The sequence below is a fragment of the Zeus faber genome (genome assembly GCF_960531495.2).
Source record: "Zeus faber genome assembly, chromosome: 8".
NCBI classification, from domain to species: Eukaryota; Metazoa; Chordata; class Actinopteri; order Zeiformes; family Zeidae; genus Zeus; species Zeus faber.
The window spans coordinates 13,170,678-13,189,799 of record NC_137195.1 but is presented as its reverse complement, the minus strand read 5'-3'; the positions used below and the strand labels follow the sequence as shown (position 1 = coordinate 13,189,799).

Below are 19,122 nucleotides of genomic sequence, written 5' to 3'. Positions count from 1 at the left end.
GTGATGGGTGTATTTTTTGGTGTCAAAAAAGCAGGGAACCCAAACTTTCGGATGAGGGGGTTTTCTATAACCACCGCGCCTCATGCAGCTTTCCTAACTTAACTCTCGTGTTCCTAAACGCGGCCTGACTGGGAACGTTTTCAGCTTCAAGTTCGGCTGGATATACCAAAAAAAAAAAAAAAGAAAAATGACAAAGAATGATGTAAAAAATGGACTCTGAATGTTTCAAATGTACTTTGATTTATTGACACTGACAGACACTTCTATGCTGACAATAATGTAAGAATAACACGTGTGTCTGACGGCTTGCACGTATGACAAAAAGCATTAGAAAATGAATATCTCAGGAATTTATATTTATTTACCAGTGTGTGGCGTGGATGTGTACATGTGTAAAAGCCAGGAAGTTATACTGACCCTTCTCCTTGACTCGTGCCAAAAGGGCACACTAAAGGTTGAGGGAGGCTGCCGATGCTGAACATCCCGGAGGGAATTGTAAGTGCCATGAATTAATTAACGTTCCAGCGTGGAGGCAACGGTGCACCCCCGACCTCGAACAACACCGACGTTTTAACTTGTGGCAACGCTCTGGTGAGAGAAAAAAAAAGTAAAGACGCCAAACCCGGAAACCAGGTGCACACGGAGCAACCGTGCTTAATAATTGATTGTTGATCCAATCAAAGTAAAGGAAGCGAAATTGTACAGGAACACGAGCATTGCACTTCGTTGTTATTCCTGGCTACACACCTAAAAGTTATCAGGTGTTTTTTTGATTTAAACAAGAAACAGCAGAGATTAAATTGAAAGAGGCTGGAAAAACGCACTGGAAGTAATTACAAATGACTTCCGAAATTATTTCTTCCGGTTCTTGAAATCGAAATTGACATCAGAGGGAGAGGAATTTTTGTTACTGCGCAGATGGGGCACTAGATGCTCCCAATCATAGGAGAATGGTTTAATATCGTTTGGTGCTGGCGTAAACACTGGGAAGCCGTCAGCGCCACCTCCTTGGCCGGTGCCCAGAGCGCGCTTTGAGTGTTCAGAGGCCGAAGCTACGGATACACCCAGGGGGGAACTCTAACAGTGCCCTGAATTAACCAATGTTCCGGCGCGGAGCCAGAAATATGCCCTTGCATTCGGAACACTCATTTTTGCCGACGCCCCCTGTGATTTCTCCAGAAGACCTTGCGCCGAGAGACGCGTACGAGCAAAAAATAAATAAATAAATAAAAGTGACCTTTCGGACCGGGTCCACGGGCTCGCAGCGACACTGATCGGCGTTCAATTTGCATCCCTGTTAATCCCATCAAAGAGGGAAACACCATTTTACCGGTTCAGGGCTCTTGGCGCATGGCGTGCTGTGGTTTTCTCTTGTTACCGTGTTGTAGCTGAAATGTCCACAAGCCGTGTAAATCAATGGAGCTACAACAACTACAATATTCATTGATCTTTTGAGGGAGTAATTGACGTAAGGAGACAACCACCGCCGCACAAATCAAGGAGCTTTTTCGGGAAACCTCATGGAATCTCTTAGCCCCTTACACCTGTGGAAAGACCATCAGCGCGGATGGTTTTCCTTAAATCAAGATATAGAGGGTTGAAATTTTGAAAATATATATAATTTCAATTTTTTGATGATTCTTGGGTCTTAATAATGTTTTGTGGTCCTGAGTTGGAACAGGACGATTTTTAATTGCTAATGACACAAATCCCGTGTTCATGAAACAATAAATCAAAGCCTGTTTCACACGCGCATCAACTCCAGCTCGTGTCTCATACGCGCAAACCATCCAGAGGCAAAGCAGCTGCTCTTTGGCGATGAAGTCTATTCCAGCTCCTCGGGCCGATACGAAATTGCTGAAATTATTGATCACTCTCCCCCGTTCTGTTGCTCAGATATCCCATCGCCATAATGTACCCTACATATTTGATATGGGAGCTATTTTTATAACTTGGGTCTTTCAACTTGATGAAATATTGAAGAGGACCAGAGGAGAGACGAAGAGAGAGAGAGAGAGAGAGAGAGAGAGTGGAGAAATAAAAGGCAGGTGGAAAGGAGGGAGGAAAAGATTGGGAGGGAAGAATTAGGAAGGAGGAAAAGAGTGGACAATGGAGGGAGGGAGGGAGAGAGGGTTGAAGAGGGTCATAGAGGACAGAAGCTGTCTTTAAGGAAAAGTGATTGGGTGGAGGCACGGAGGCGCGCAGCCCCAGCGGGTGAGACTTAAGGGGGTGTGGAGAGAGAGAGAGGGAGAGGGAGAGGGCGAGAGAGAGAGAGAGTAAGAAAAACAGATACAGTAGAGTTGACCTTTCACTGCCTTTACCATCCATAATAACGTGGCACTCTGTCACAACGGCCCTTCAGCAGAGGTGACGGAGGAGAAGAAGAGAGGGAGGGAGGTATCCGCCTCAGACACTTCCCAAAACCAACAAAACGAAACAACGAAATCACAGGGACACCATCACATATTATAGCATGCATTTATGCACACACACGCACACGCACTTACATACCCTCTTTGTGAGTTGTGTGTCCATCATGAAGTTGTGCACGTGTTTTTCGGCCTTGGTTAGCTCCAGCTTCCTGGCTACCACGGCAACCACCAGAGCTGTGCAACCCGCACCCTGAGAAGGAGAGAGAGAGAGAGAGCGAGAGAGAGAGAGAGAGAGAGAGAGAGAGAGAGAAAGAGAGAGAGCAAGAGATAGAGAGAGAGGAGGGAAAAAAAGAGAGAGGGAAAGATGAGAGGACAACTGAGTCAGCCAGTGAAGAGGAGGAATTGGTAAATCGGTGGCATTTAGCCAGAGAATTAGCCCAGATGATTGAGGACAGTTTGGGTAAATAAGAGGAACGGAGCGAACGACAGGCGGAGAAGTGAACTGGAGAGAGGGAGGATTAGGAGGAAGACTCGGGCTCCAGATCTGCGTCCCCTCATGTTGAGGGATGAGCCAAAATCTATTTTCACTTTCCAATCCATCTGGCGTGAGCGACGGAGCCATATAGTCCTCATACATGTAGCGGAGGAAGATGCGGCTGCCAGCACGCCCCGTTAAGTTATATATAAAATATAATAATATCCAAGATTGACATCACCTCATTCCCTTTAATGAGATGCTGCCAATCTGAATTACACGGCGTCAATCTTCCACCGCAGGACGCGTGAGGGTGTGAAACATGCCGCCGTCTTTTCGTCTGTCCTCCAGCGGGTCCCGCACGGTGGGGGGGGGGGGGTGCACGGGGCCTCGCTCCCAGATGGGAGACGGAGAGAGCGACAGCTGTCTCTCAAGCAAGAACGACATGCTTGAGAGCAGAGGAGAGGAGGAGTAAAAAAAAAAAAAAAACAGGGAAAGGATGACAGACTTAATTAACTTTCAGATTAGACGCTTTTTTTTTTTTTTTTTTTTTTGTCAGCCGGGGTTGCGGAGAGCTTGCAGGTTCCACTGAAGCAGCGAGAGGAACGAGAGAAAGAGAGAGAGAGAGAGAGAGAGAGGAAGAGAGAGAGAGAGGAAGATAAAGACGGCGAAGAGCTGAAGGAAAACAGAAAACAGAAGAAAAAGGCAGAAAAAGGAGGGAGGTGTGAGGGATGAAGGCAATGAAGGTCTGTGTGTATGTGTGTGTATGTGTGTGTGCGTGCGTGCGTGCGTATGTGTGTGTATGTGTGTGCGTGTGTGTGCGTGTGCGTGTAGGAATGAGAGGGAAACGGAGAGGAAGACGGTGTTAATGAGGTCACACAACTCCTGATAAGAATTGAATTAAGATTACAAGTTCTTCATGAAAATGTATGAGTACGCCTCTCGCTCAACGTACACGCCTGCCTTCGCACCTGGTTGTACTTTGTACGACAGCCAGAGCGGGAAAAAAAAAAAAAAAAAAAAAGAGAGAGAGAGAGAGTGAGAGAGAGAGTGAGAGAGAGAGAGAGAGAGAGAGAGAGACGGAGACATTTTGAATTTTGTAGCAGCAAATAGCACAGACTCGCAGGATGCACCGTGTTGAAAGCTAAGACAAGCTTGCTGAAAATAACTCGCTGCTTTGGAGAACCAAGGAGCCCACGTCTATACACTCCCCCGTTCTATTTGTGTTTATTCTAAAAAACGATGAATAAAATATGGCGAGAGCAGATTGAAAGCCCTCGGAGCGTTCCTATGTTCCGGTGCTTTAGGGAGAAAACCCTCTTGGATTGGCCATGCTACCGTGTGGCCAACTGGCACATGTATGTATATGAACATGCCTGCGTACTTCTGTGTGTGTGTGTGTGTGTGTGTGTGTGCCTGTGCGGGGGCGAACATGCACGTCTACGTATGTATGTCATGTGTGTCGTTTGTGTATGTGTACGTGTGTGTGTGTGTGTGTGTGTGTGTGTGGGTGCACGTGTGTAAAGTGCCCAAGTTCATCAGCGGGAGGCTGATTGCTTTGCTTTCTCGGGGCGGTTGTGTGTTTGTGTATTGTCGAGTGTGTGTGTCCATGTATGTGTGTGTGTGTGTGTGTGTGTGTGTGTGTGTGTGTGTGTGTGCATGTACAGAGGCAGAGTGTGCACTTTTCATCCATTTGGTACAGGCGGGCTTTTCCACAGCCTCTGATTGACATGGCTGATGATGGCTGCTATGCTGCTGTGTTTCATAAGCGCGGGTGTTTCCCCCTCTCCATCCACAACAGAGAGAGAGAGAGAGAGAGAGAGAGAGAGAGAGAGAGAGACGGAATCACCGGTCGGTGCTTTCATGGTGTTTCGGTTTCACACACACACACACACACACACACACACAACACTAACAGCTCCTCTGCCTGCCATCACACCCTTTACCTACAGCAGCCACTTATTAACTGCTGGGGAAGCATAAAACAAAGAGAATCACACTGTGGGCACACGCAGGCGTCGGGGTTTGAGCCGTGGGCAGAACCACAGGTGGATAGGAAACCCGCGCACAGACAGACACACACATGCACACACACACGCACACACACACACACACACACACACACACACACACACACACACACACACACACACACACACACACACACACACACACAATTAATAAGAACTGGTAAAACCAGGGAGCTTGTCATAATTTTCATACACATCACCATATTCATATTCATATACAGTATATATAGTATAAATACATACAAATTCAAATTCCTAACAGTGTATAACTTGTAAGGTGTGATCCAGTTCTCCTTCATATGTTTCCAGTGTCATATTTGGACTTTGGAGCCATACCTTCTTTGTCATAATTGATTGATTTTTCGGATCGCATTCCGGTGACATTCTTTATTTCGTTGAGTACGACGCCAGAGGTAGGCGGAAATCTCACCCGAGAAAAATTAAGGTCTAAGAACATTTTAAGATCGAAACACACTTTACATCGTACACCTCTGATCGTCTGGGAAGAGCACGTGTGCAGTATATTTGATCCTTGATCACATCTATATAACATATGGACTCACACACACGCACACACACACCGCCACCTGGCACACCCCCACATAGCCTCTGGCCAGTGGTATATTCCAACAATGTTGGCCTTCGGTGTTGTCATAGAAACGAGGGCCAGATTCACCTATAGAAAGTCGTTACGATCATTCTCAAGCAAAAGAAAAAAAACAATCATATCCAGTTTTCCCCTTCCCTTCCTGCTCTCTCCCATCAACCTAATGCCCCCGAGTCCTCGCTCCCTTTTTCACACCCTTCTCTCCTATTTCTCTTTCTCCAAGGTCTCTCCCGCAGTTTTCTGCCACAGCCCACTACCCCTCCTCGCCATCATCTGTAGAGGCGAACCCTCTCTTTTAACCTGCTTCCTCGCTCTTTATCTTCTCAGCGGATACACAAACTGCTGTCAACACCATCAACCGCTACCGTGTAGTCTGTTTGTCTGAGAGAGCGAGAGAGAGCGAGAGAGCGAGATAGAGAGAGAGAAGAGAGAGAAGAGGAGTGTGAGTGGGAGCTCGCAGGAGTCATACTAACAGTGTATGTCAAGCTACTGTTTGTGATGTGTGTAGGATGCAGCCTGGAACAGTGGACCTGGGACTATCTCTCATCATCCCGCTGCTGTGTGTGTGTGTGTGTGTGCGCGCGCACGCACGTGTGTGTGTGTGTGTGTGTGTGTGTGTGTGTGTGCGCGCGCGTGCCTGCGAGGGTGCCTGAGCAAACATTTTGCAGGTCTTCTTACACATCTTTACCGCCTATACAATTATGAAAGTGGGCGTCTGCTGGTGCACAGGAACAGACGAGGTTGACACAGACGCAGCGAAGAGACGGAGAGGATGAAAGACGAGGGGAACAGAGAGGGATGGAGAGGAAATAGAGACGGAGAGAGATAGGCTGCCAAATGGGTGAACTCCCAAAGCGTGAGAAAGGGAGACCGAACCACCGAGGATCAGAGAGAGCGAGAGAGAGAGGAGATAGAGAGAAGGGGCGGCGGGGGGTAAGGTTAGACGGATGGATGAATGAATGAATGAAGAGATGGACGGACAGATAGGCGGAGGGAGACAAAGTGAGAGAGAATGCGATATCGGCGGAGGGAGAGGGGAGGATCGCACACCTGCAAAGTAAACAGAGCCGACAGACAGAGGACAGGAAAGGCACAGCTCCGGGAAAGGAGAGGGAAAAAACAGAAAAAGAGGCGAGAGAGAGAGAGAGAGAGAGAGAGAGAGAGAGAGAGAGAGAGAGAGAGAGAGAGAGAGAGGGATGATTGTGCTGTGGAAAAAAAAAAGAGACGGAAAGTAGGAGGACGCGAAAGGTGGAACCTTTATTATGCAATTCATGTAGGGCAAGCGCACGCACAGGCACCACGTGGTCCGTCTCTCCCTCTCTCTCTCTCTCTCTCTCTCTCTCTCTGTCATACACACAAACGCATCGACACAAACATCCACTTGTTTGCACATCCACACACACACACGCAGACCCACACACACACACACACACACACACACACAGACGCCCACACCCAATAACGTAGAGCACAGCAGCAGGCTAATTTCGGGAGGATTGCCTAACACACACAAATGAGAGAATGCTCTTGGAAACGACAGTGTGTTCCCTTATCCTGGCTTTTGAACAGGAAGAGAGAGAGAGAGAGAGAGAAAGAGAGAGAGAGAGCCAGAGAGAGCCAGAGACAGCAAGAGAGGGAGGGAGGGTGAGGGAGCGAGGGAGGAAAAGGGGGCTACTCACCATGATTCCCGTGAGCAGGCAGACCCCCTTGCCACAGTAGGTGTGGGGAACCATGTCTCCGTAGCCGATTGACAGGAAGGTGATGGAGATGAGCCACATCGCTCCGAGGAAGTTACTGGTGATGTCCTGGGCGTCGTGGTACCTGAGGGCACAACCTTTGTTAGGAAACATAGACACACACACACACACACACACACACACACAACAAGCGTTTTGCATTTCATGGTTATATTGGTTTGGAAATGAGAACACACATGAAAGACTCGACTGTATATTCTCTGCAAGCACACAAGGTGCTTTCGGTGGGATGGAACGACTGTAGAAGTAAGCAGGATCATTAAACGTTTTCTTTGAAGATATAATGTTTGCTGCAGGGGGTATCGATGGGTTTGGGTTTGTCTGCGTAAAGCCAAAGCAAACCAAGGAAAGCCTCCGCTAAACTGGCAACCATTGTTTAACGTTTGGTTTCGATTTTATATATTTTTTTTAAGTACGATAAATAATAAATCCTTATTCATTAAAGTGTCAAGATGAATTATATTTCAAAAGTGTCCTAGATCTGCCGATTCTCTGCCCGTGGGGTCAAGTGAATACATGATTTAATCACAGTGCCCCGTCTGACTTACCTAACCTGTGACACACACACACACACACACACACACACACACACACACACACACACACACACACACACACACACATACACACACACACACACACACACACACACACACACACACACACGGCAACGGCTTAATTACTGACCTCTCACACACCCTTACAGTCCAGGCAGCGATGATCCACAGAGAGATACTGAAGACCAGCAGAACCGTCCCGGGACAGATGGTCATTAGAGTCTTCATCACAAATCGTGTGTTAAAGTGCACCTGCAATAGGGAGCAATACACAGATGATGGACTGGCACACACACACACACACACACACACACACAAACTCGCACATTTGCACACTGATGCTAAGTAATTTTCTCAGCATGACAATTATGGGGAAAACACATCTAGAAAAAGAATTACATATACTGGATAAAATAAATACATAAAAACATGCATATATTTATATTTAAAATTATTATTTTTTTTTTAATTGTATTATTTAAATACATATCCAATAGATATAGCTCATAATACGATACCAATGAAATACGATTGTCATTGTCTGTTTATATCCCAGGTCTGTTTATACACCAGACACACCCCATAAAAACACACTCTCAATTACACTAAGATATATTGCTGAAATCTAAGTGCTGGACAAAAGTTTTCTCGGGGGAGACACTAAACCAGTTCTGCCTCCTCACAGGATTTTAACAATTTACTAATCAGCTCTTCCAAATACCACTTGATTCCATTGACATTGGGAGATCAGACAGGGCCCGTTCTGCGTCTGGGTCAAGCTGTGCAGCCGCGGGCCACTCCTGCGCCGTACTTATTTATGGTTTCCTCTCTCGATAAAAGGTATCCCATTAGTGTCTGGAAGATGGAACAACTGACGACAACGGCGGAGACCCGAGAAGGGTTAAGCAACCGATAAATGAGTAGTCATGTCAGTGTTGGTGCCACATTTCCACGGCGTCTCCGGCTTGTCTTTCCATCGCCAGGGCCAAAGGGGCATGCTGGTGCGATCCCATATATGTTAGCGGCAAAATGTAATATCTCCTCAATCTCCTTAGATTCCCCCTGCGTATTTCCATAGCGTAGCAGCCATCTCCGTCTAGATGACACAATAATCTGCCGGTTGCTAACTTGCCGACGATAAAACATCCCACGTTCTCCATGGCCTCATCTTCTCATTCCATTTCTTCCTCGTTATGCCTCATTTGAGCCATATGCAATATCTTGTTCCAATTTCACAGTTTCACGTCGTAATGCACTACAATGTAGATCCACAGCGGCTTACCATCCAAGCCTCCCCTCAGTGCTCGTGGTGACAGATAGAGGAGAGGGTATTTGTACTGTGAAATGGGAAGGGACAGTGTGACCAGAAGGACAAGGCTGAGGGGCAGAGGACATAAGAAGAGCAGAGGGAGAGAGAGAGAGAGAGAGAGAGAGAGAGAGAGAGAGAGAGAGAGAGAGAGAGAGCGATCTGGGTGTAAAGATGCAGAAATGAAATGAGATTTATTTTGAAGGACAGGGCTCTTGACCATGTTGCCCTCACACCAGCACGCCTTCACAAGAACACGCACAACCGAAGGCATTCTAGAATCCTAAGGAAACTGCCCTCGCCACACACACACACACACACACACACACACACACACACACACACACACACACACACACACACATACACACCTTATTGAGGGCTCCTATACTTCTGGAGGAGGCATCGGTGAAGAGCTTGCTGTGCAGCAGCATGACCCTGGCGATGAGGTAGAGGCGGAGGAACATGGGCACGCTCAGCACCATGTCCAGGTCGGCCTCTGCCTGGGACAGGGCGTAGGAGAAGGCAAGACGCGCCCGCCACTGGAACTTGAAGTCCCCCGGCACCGGATGCACCGCAGACACCAGGAGCTCCAGGGCGATCAGAAGCACCCGCTCCATCGTCATGGCGATGCGCCAGTCATCTGCTCCGTTGTCAATGACAAATAGCTGAGGAGGAGACGAGGCGAGTAAGAAAAAACACAGAGGGGAGAGAAAGAGCCAGGGAGGAGAACGGGAGACGGTACGCGGGTAACTGTAAAATGTTCGGCGACTGTGTTGACACACTTATGTTGGCACATTTGATTGATTTGCTGGATAAAAGGGAATTGTGACAGTGCACATTTTTCCAAGCGTGAGTCACAGTCCATCTGATGGCTAATCCCTCTATTTGTTCCCCGCACCATTCTTGGCTTGTTTCTCCATTGAATCCACACTTCTCATTTTGCTCTAACTTCATGCGCCGTGTCATGTGTCGCAATGGCCCTCAAGAAAATAGGTTCATAATTATCCCAATCACAACATGGCTCATGGCTCCGAAAGATCATTAAGCGTGTGTTTCTGCCAGCCTTAAGAGCGCTCCTAACGACACAGCTTTAATTGCAACCCGCTCCCCCGCTTCCCCCACCGTTGATGTTATTTGCGTTCGTAATTGTCATGGTTGCTGTTGATACTGTCGCTGAGGCCGCTGTTAGAAGGAAGCACTCGGAGCTGTTTTCATTACTGGGGATCTCCAGACTACAGCTGACAGGAAAGGGTGTCGGGGCAAGAGGGATGCGGAGGAGAGCTGGTGGAGTCTGAATAAAGAGATGGATGCGGTGTGGGAGAAATTAGGAAAATGATGTTCCCTCAGAGCAGTGAGAGGATGAAAGCAGAAGATGAGAGATGAGAAGTTGTGAGGAAGGGAGAGAGGGGAGGGAGGAGAGAGAGAGAGAGAGAGGGCGAAGTAACATTTCGGAGTGATCTGAAAATTTGTATAATGTTTATTTTATTATTACTTGTAATAAATGCAATTTTGTATATCCACTTTTATTAGGTTATTCTTACCCTGTTTTTTACATTTATTTAATTATATATATATATTTTTTTTTTATTCTTACTTTGTAAATGCATTTTGCTCTGCTTTTATTGTTACTACCTGCCTTATTTTAATGTAAAGCACTTTGAGTTACATGTCATGTATAAAAGGTGCTATACAAATAAAGGTTATTATTATTATTAGTATAATTATTATTATATTTTGTATTGTCGCTGTATACTGCAAAAATCAAATGTGGCAGGATATCTGAAACGTGGAAGAAATTGTAATCATAATCACAATTATAAAAATTCTGACGGACAACGCTTACGATACGAAGTCCACCGGATGCGTACGGGCACCGCGTGGTGTGCCATAAGTGCTTCTACCTATTAAATCCATGTGTGGTGTGTGGTTTGAGAAGCAAAACCTGACCTGGGTCTAGGTAATTGGGGACCCAGGATCAGAGTGGCTGCGTACCTGTTGCTTGTTGGTTGGTCTAACGAGCAACAGGTAAAACCCCCATCCCCAAACACACTCAGGAGAGGAGCCCTTGTCGTGACACGTGTCCATCTGCTCCTGGGCTTGTTACACCGAGCCCACTCTCTACAATAAACCGGTGTCTACAACCCCGTCTTCTTCTGGAGGTCGCTGAACACGCCACTCGGGTGGAGCGTGGTAGGCGAAACTGCCACACCATGTTAATCCACTGCTGCGGCTCCACCGGCCACGTCAGCGGAGCGGAATTTCTCTATTTTTTGCGTGAGAGGTGTATTTATTTTTTCCCCCCAATTGCGCGCGGCTACGCAGCCTTTTCAATAAGAAACACGAGACAAAACGACATAGAAGTGCTTTTGTGAGGAGTGAAATCAATTTAGATGTGTTTTATACGAGTCTACATTGTAACAGAGACCAAGAGCTGCTGTCGGATATACTTATTGATCCGGTTTGTTCCGTTTCAAACACAAAGAACAAACATGCTGTGTCTGTGTGTGTATGACTGTGGGGGGAGGGAGGGGGGAGAGGAGACGGGGGTTCAACTTCATTGTGAAAATGTGCATAAGTTCATCTGATTGTATTATCATCCGTACAGGTACTACTCACTTAATGACCGAGTTCCGTTCCTTGAACCAGGTTGATAAGCGAGGACCCATGTTATTTCACGGTAAGGGGGCGTGGCCATTGCGAACGCTAGTGTAGTGAATACTGACAGACTGCGGGAACAGGACTGAGATGAGATGAGATGTATATAATTTATATAGTATATATAGTGTATATAGTACATAAAGTGTATATAGTATATATAATATATATAGTATATAAAGTGTATATATAGTATATATAGTGTATACAATGTATATAGTATATATAGTGTTTATAGTATATACAGTATAGTCTATATAGTGTATATAGTATATATAGTACATATAGTGTGAGTAGCTGCTTAAATAAGCTGGCTCATAAGGGTGTGGAAGCGTGTGGCGCTGTCAAGTTGTCTGACAGAACTACAATAGCTCTGCCTCAATAGCTACGCCTCATTAATGCTGAATAATAAATAAAACATGGTTCTTTTTTTTTTTTTTTATATATTCAATAGTTTAGAATTCAGCGTACAAAAATTATTCGACTAGGTTCAATATGTTTTTATGTTTTTAACTATTTGAGAATTTATTTTATGAGGGGGGTGATTCTTCCTGTAAAATAAGTAACTTTTTAAATAGAAAGGAATCTGCTCTCCACATATCAAGACACACATCCTTGTTTTAGGAATAAAATGCTGAGCGGAATGTTTTATTTGGACGTTCCGATTTTCAGATTTGTAGTTGAAGATATTTGTCTTGTTTTGGGAAATCCTACATTCAATCTCACCCCACTGCCAGATCCTCTTGCTCAATTCAAATGACTTTGCCGTGTAGGAGGTGTAAGTGCGTGTGTACGTGTGCATATGTGCTCAGTGTGTGTCCATGCACACGCACAAACGGACACGCAGGCCTGAGTCATTGTGCGAGCTCTCATTTGAACCACGGGTCAAATGCTACGTGTGTTCCCTTAACGATTTCAATAAATGGGCGAGTGTATACTGTATGTGTGTGGTATGTGCATTTGTGCACATGTGCATCTGTGTGTGTGTGTGTGTGTGTGTGTGTGTCTGTGTGTGTGTGTGTTTGTGTGTGTGTGTGTGTGTGTGTGTGTGTGTGTGTGCGCGCGTATGCCTGAATGAGTTTGTAAGAGAGTGCAGACCCAGCCTCGTCATGGTGACTGTTGCCAAGGCGACAACATCAAAGACCAGCCAAGCTTAATTAGGATCCCCAGTGAGAGAGAGAGAGAGAGAGAGAGAGAGAGAGAGGAAAGACATGGTGAGGAATAATACAGAAAGGTTGCTTTCCCGTGTTTAGGTGTGTGCCTATCTTACTTGCATTTGTGTGTGTATGTGTGACAGTCGTAGTCCATCACCCAGGTCTCTCCCTCCCTCCCTCCCTCCCTCTCTCTCTCCTTCTTGCTCCTTTTGCTGAATGACATTTCCCCAAATCAAAGCGGAGGTGGTGCAGTTCCTCACCGTTGGAGGAAATGACCCTTCCCACCCTTCCCAACCCTCCCGCCGCCACCGCACCCAAAAACACCCCCCCACGCACCCCTCTCCCCTCCCGCCTCGTTCTCCTGCTCTCGGTCCTTTCCTGGCTAAATCGCCACGAGGAAGGGCTAAATAATTAAATTCCATTAGGAATGTAATCTGTCAATGGGAATGAGTGAGAGCCACGGCCCCGACATGCACAGGAAAGGGAGGGAGGGCGGGAGGGGGGCGGAGGGGAAGCGGGCGTGGCAGGCAGAGAGGGAGAGGGCGAGCGAGGAGGCAGGGGACGAGGTGTTCCGCGGCGGCACTGACACAAACTGTCATCCCGGGGAGCAGGGAGGACTGAGCAGCAGGGTTGCGTTTCCACGGGACCATCGTAATGAAAGTTTGGGTGGAGGAGCAGGAGGAAAGAAGTTTGACCCCACGAGGTTGCATCAGCCGACGGAGGATGAGCGCGGGGCCGTAGGGGAGGGACGACGGGGCGGAGCGAGAGCGGAGAGGGGAGAGGGGGAAACCACAGGAGGGAAACCTGTGAAAATGACAGCTCCGCGGATGGTACAGGTGAGGCCTTTTTTTCGCAGCGGAAAGGTGTGAGCTCCGCCTACGCTCAGCCCGCTCCGCCACCACCGTCGTCTTCTGCCCCCCAGCTGTCTCCTTCTCTCCCTTTCAACTGTCTATCTGTCCCTCCATCCGTCAAGCTGCTCCCCGGGGCCGTCCAAGCCGCTAATCGTGTTATATCCTTGACTGCGGATTCCTCTCAACAAGCAGCCAGACGCAGTGCTGGCCAGACTCTGCCACATGAGTCTCACATGAACATGTGTACCGGAACACATGTATACAAGCCCACACACACACACACACACACACACACACACACACACACACACCAACACACACCTGTCGTAAAAGACGGAGCACACGGTCTACCGTCAGCTTTCCTGAAGGTGAACATGAGATGGACACTCACAAAGTGTCTGTGAAAAAACTTACATCAGCACACGCACACGCACACGCACACGCACACGCACACGCACACACCTGTCGTATAAGATGCAGAACATTGTCTACCGGCAGCTTTCCCGAAGGTGAGCATGAGATGGACCCTCAAAGTGTCTGTGAAAAAAATTACAACAGTCCCCACACACGCGCGCGCGCGCACACACACACACACACACACACACACACACACACACACACACACACACACACCCCAAATATTTCACACATCCGTGCACCTCTGGGACACACTTCTGGGTCCTGCGGTATGGAAATCCATTGAACTGACAGAAGATAAGAAACTGGGGCAAGCCCAAGCTCACGCACATACACACATGTACCGTGTACACATGTATGCACATGCACACACATAAACACAATAATTGTGTTTTGGCATATGCACATACATGAGCAATGTGCAAATACAAACACCCAGACACACATGCAGGCAAAGTACAAAGACCTAGATGCGTGTGCAAGCACTGCAGACAAACAAACACACACAAGCACACACACACACACACACACACACACACACACACACACACACACACACACACACACACACACACACACTCATACACAGACAGAAGAACAGATGACACACTTTTCGAGACGGCAATTTAAACTCTGAGGGAACACCCTCCTGGCTGCTCGCCTTCCACAGCGCCAAGAGAAATAGAAGGCAAGATATAGGAGGGAGAGAGAAGTCTAAGCCCCACAGAAAGAATGTCAGCGCAAGAAATAAGTACAAGGTTCAGGGTCAAACTGGGATAGTTGATTGCATCTACTCGGCTGTCGCGGCGAGGGCAAAATAAGGATCCGTCCTAGACCGGATTCCACTGCGAAGCCTGGACGTCATCCCGTCAGATTACCCTAAAACTTTCATTCAGAACAAATATGGCCCCCCAAAATCACAGGAATCTCAGAGAACAAGAGAGACACAAATGGTTTCTGCTAAGAGAGAGAGAGAGAGTTCCTAGAAACAAGTGGGCAAAGTGCCTCCTGTCAAGTCATCCATCTTTGGGCAACTGCAGTGGCTTTCTTCCATCCTATCTCCTCTTCTGATCCGGATGGGATGGACGAGCTTGCTTCTTGACATCGCTGGCCAGAGCATTATTCAGCTTGATATCTTGTGCTGTTTGAGCCAAGCAACCACAAGGCTGCCATTGTTCACACATTTTTCTGATGCCGCTGCCTGGTTTTGAGCAGCTTACAGTGCCAGGCCTCTGTCCACTTAATCAATGAACTTCTGAAACTCCCCAGAAGTACTTTACCGCCTGAGAAAGGACGCAGCACTAATGCTCAGAGTGCACTAATGGAGTGCCGAAACATCCTTTTCTGACTCCCTCTCCGCTCGGCTTTATATTTGATTAATTTAAACAACAATTCAATTGGGCTTTCAAGCCTGCATTTCTTACACATTTATGAGCTAAAATGGTTCCATTTATGAAGGAATATCTTAGCTTGAGTAGAGTGGATTCTTTTTTGTTGCCCGTCATCATGTATCAAAGTTTGTTTGTGTGAGTGTGCATGTGTGCATGTGTGTGCGTGCGCGCGCATAAGTGTGTGTGTTTGTGTGTGTGTGTGTGTGTGTGTGTGTGGGCAGTTGTCTACCCCTCCACCCCTTCACCTAAGGAGAGAAGGCCATCGGTGAGCTGGCAGTTTGTGAGTCATGCCGCAGACCCGAGCGTCACAGACAAACACACTTCAGGCACAATGTTACTTGGATCGTACAAGGTGGAAAATTCTAATTCTAAATTTCTTTAGGCACTTCTTCATGCAGCTTTTCAAATGTGGAATGCAGCAGTGTTTGCCAAGCTCCTTTTCACATGGACTCGCTCATCGACCGACATGACACATTGTGGTTCATGGGAGAGGTTGGAGCAAATGTTTGAAACTCGTCATTATGTGGTCCAATCTTTACATATTTTGTCTGACCCATCTTGTCCGATGCCAACAGAGGCTCAAGTTCCCAGTCCACATTTCAGCTCGTCAATCAGAGAAGGCAATGCCTCGAAAACCACAACCTGGAGTGTCGTGTTTTTAATTTTATGTCCTAAGTTTTGTCAACTTGGAGGGAAAAAATCATATTATGCATGCAATTAGTAAGAAAAATGCACTGTAAAACTTAATAAGCACTAATGAGATTAAATCAACAGTGAATCAATCACGTTTTTTTTTTTAACGCAGCAATGAATGAAGCCTTTGGTAACTTGAGTTTGTGCAAGAAATACTAGATAAACAACCAAAAAACGAATTTGATTGATCATACGCTAAGCCCTGGTCAACAAACTACAACATTGAGGTAATCTGAATCGCTAAATTGCTGCAGCAGACATAATTATTTCTTTCGCATATTTACTTACATTATTAATAGACCTGTTCCATGCCAGATATTTAGAAGAAAAAAAAAAAAAAGAAGAAAACAAATCCCTGGTTCTCTCCTGAACTCTCCCTAGCCTTTCCGTAACAGAAACAAATTATGGCCTATCACAATAAAATGAGAGAAACCAGGCTTTCCCAAACAAATGATCAGCGAGAACACATTGAAAAATGAACTGATACGGCTGGAGCACTTAATTTCACTTTACATTTCATCTCCTCCGATGACTTGTTTAATCAATCAACTACTGTACAAAAACGGTGAAAGCTCCGGTAACGACTTGATGCCCCAACACACTGATACACAAAATCCACGGGTGACGAGATTGTTTTGGACCATGGAGTCAACATCTTAGTGGCCCTCACTACATCACTAGTTTACATTTTTCTGTCACATTTCCATTTGACAATATCCCCCTAATATGTAAAGCAGCTCAGGTGGTCCCTCTGCACAGAAGTGGTTATGCAAGTGACCTAAATAATAAATCTGTACCCTACATCTAAACTCCCCGGACTCCACGGACCTTGAATCACTGGTTAATCCACAGCTTCCTGGAGTTTACCCTGGTCGTAGCACCCTAACGGCGGCAACTATTGCTTTGGGTGACATTGTTAACTCTAGATGAAAGACAACATTGTGCAGCACTCACGGATCTGTCTAAGGCTTTTCATGCTGTTAATCATAGTGTTTGTTAATTAACGTCGATCTACTATGCTCCTTTTTACACAAGTTAATGTAGGGGTCTGAGGTCCCCAAAACATGCTTTGGAAGCTTATTGCTGAAAATGCCACTCAGATTATGCATTTGAGCCATTCTAACATGCCTCGAAATCCATTGTGTTCCTGATGCTCTGGGATTTGAGCATGGCTTCCGGGTTTTGTTGTATTTACTCCGTAACTTTCACTGATTTCACCTTTATCAGTCTACCAAAATCTGCTTCCTAACAAATTTGAGCCAAGAAATAAGCAATCCACTTGCTGAATTCTTCACTCATATATCTACAAGACATCATTTAAAAGTTTGTTCTGACTTTGGTTGCCGTTCTCCAAGCGTGTGGGACACGGACACCCCACTGTGACGCACCGGGACTCTCACAAGCAGGGATTTTTTTTTGTTTCACGTAAACGTCGTAAATTATAATAAAATAAAATATAATAAATAAATACATCTACAATAAAACACTACTTGTATTGGTTTTGTTTGGAGAAACGAGAAGCAATTACTTTGTCTTATTTTAACTCATTATGTGCACATACATGCACATCCGACATTGTAACATTATATATATGACAGAAAATATGGAAAAGCATAATATGTCCCCTTTAGGTGGTTTTCCATAGGTTCTTATTTATGTATATTTATGACTAGTTTCTCAAATATACTGTCTTTCTCAAAGACTCTGTAATGAAGTGATGTAATCAGGAAAATCTGAAATGGTGTCCCATACAGGTCTATACTGTGTCCATTTCTATTCTCTTTATATATAAATCACGCTTCCTGACCAGCTCAGCTCTGCAATATCCTTTACTTTGCTGATGGCACAATCTTGTATGCCACTGGCAGTACCCCAAATCAGGCCTTCTCCAAGTTAGTCTGCCTTGAATGATTTTGGGGCATCTCCAATCAATGTTAAACCCGCCTAGAACGCCAGAAAACAACATCTAAAACTGCTTATTCTCCCTTTCCCATGCAGGGTGTTACTGTATGGTGATCATTGCAATCATGGTGATCAACGGTGAATAAACCATGTTTCTCCTTTATGAATAAATCCTTTATAAAAAAATCATACAATCCACTATTACTCTGAACAGACATCACTCTTACCATCATAAGTTGTATCAAAGAAAACCGGTCATCATTAACAACTAGAAGGAATCAGCATTTTTTTTTGTAATATATAAAAGGCCTCACTGTCAAAATGCGATTTTAGATGTTGGATAAAATGTTAGATACCCTTGACATCTCACATCTTGATTTGAGTTCAAAACTAACAGTCTTGACACCGTACCAAAGGATTGGTTAGTTCTTAAAAAGGTCCTTGAACCAGACAGTTATTTTTTGGGCACTTTATCGCAGAATGCACTGCAGAGAGTTTTAAAGTTATAATCGTTTTGTTGAGGTTTTTGTTGTTGAGGTTTACACTTGTTAAATCCAGTCTGTGATGCGAATTGTGACTTTGTATTGTGAGAGGGTATTTTATTAAATGTCTTTTAATACAAGCAATTTGCTCTCAAGTCTCTCATGAAAAAGAGATTTTGATCTCTATTAGACAAGCTGATGTAATGCAGAAAAAAAAGAGAAAATGAAGGAAAAGCGCAATCTCCGAGATAGAACGCTAGGTTAAAATTCAGCATGGGGGGAGGGTGTTAACCTTTTTCTTTTTCATTATTTGGCTTTAAAAACATTGGCATTTTGCACAAACAACTTCATTGATTTGAATTTGCAGCGCCGCTTTTGTGAAAACAGGCATAAATTGTCGGACGCAAAATGCTCATAGATTTTTATCCCTCTTGTTGTTCCACCGCCACACGGCTTAATGACGGGAATCT

General features: G+C 45.6%; 1 protein-coding gene across 1 annotated transcript in view; it reads right to left on the bottom strand.

Annotated features, from left to right (window-relative positions):
- The window catches only part of kcnn3 (potassium intermediate/small conductance calcium-activated channel, subfamily N, member 3), a gene marked incomplete at its 3' end in the record, with an annotated part of 43,607 nt that overhangs the window by 9,968 nt on the left and 14,517 nt on the right, over positions 1-19,122 (bottom strand). Inside the window, exons 4-7 of the mRNA XM_080005937.1 lie at positions 9,476-9,772; positions 7,929-8,050; positions 7,164-7,305; positions 2,512-2,622 (exon numbers count right to left, since the gene is read on the bottom strand). Coding sequence (XP_079862063.1) covers positions 2,512-2,622; positions 7,164-7,305; positions 7,929-8,050; positions 9,476-9,772 — 672 coding nt within the window. The remainder of the gene's footprint in view (positions 1-2,511; positions 2,623-7,163; positions 7,306-7,928; positions 8,051-9,475; positions 9,773-19,122) is intronic.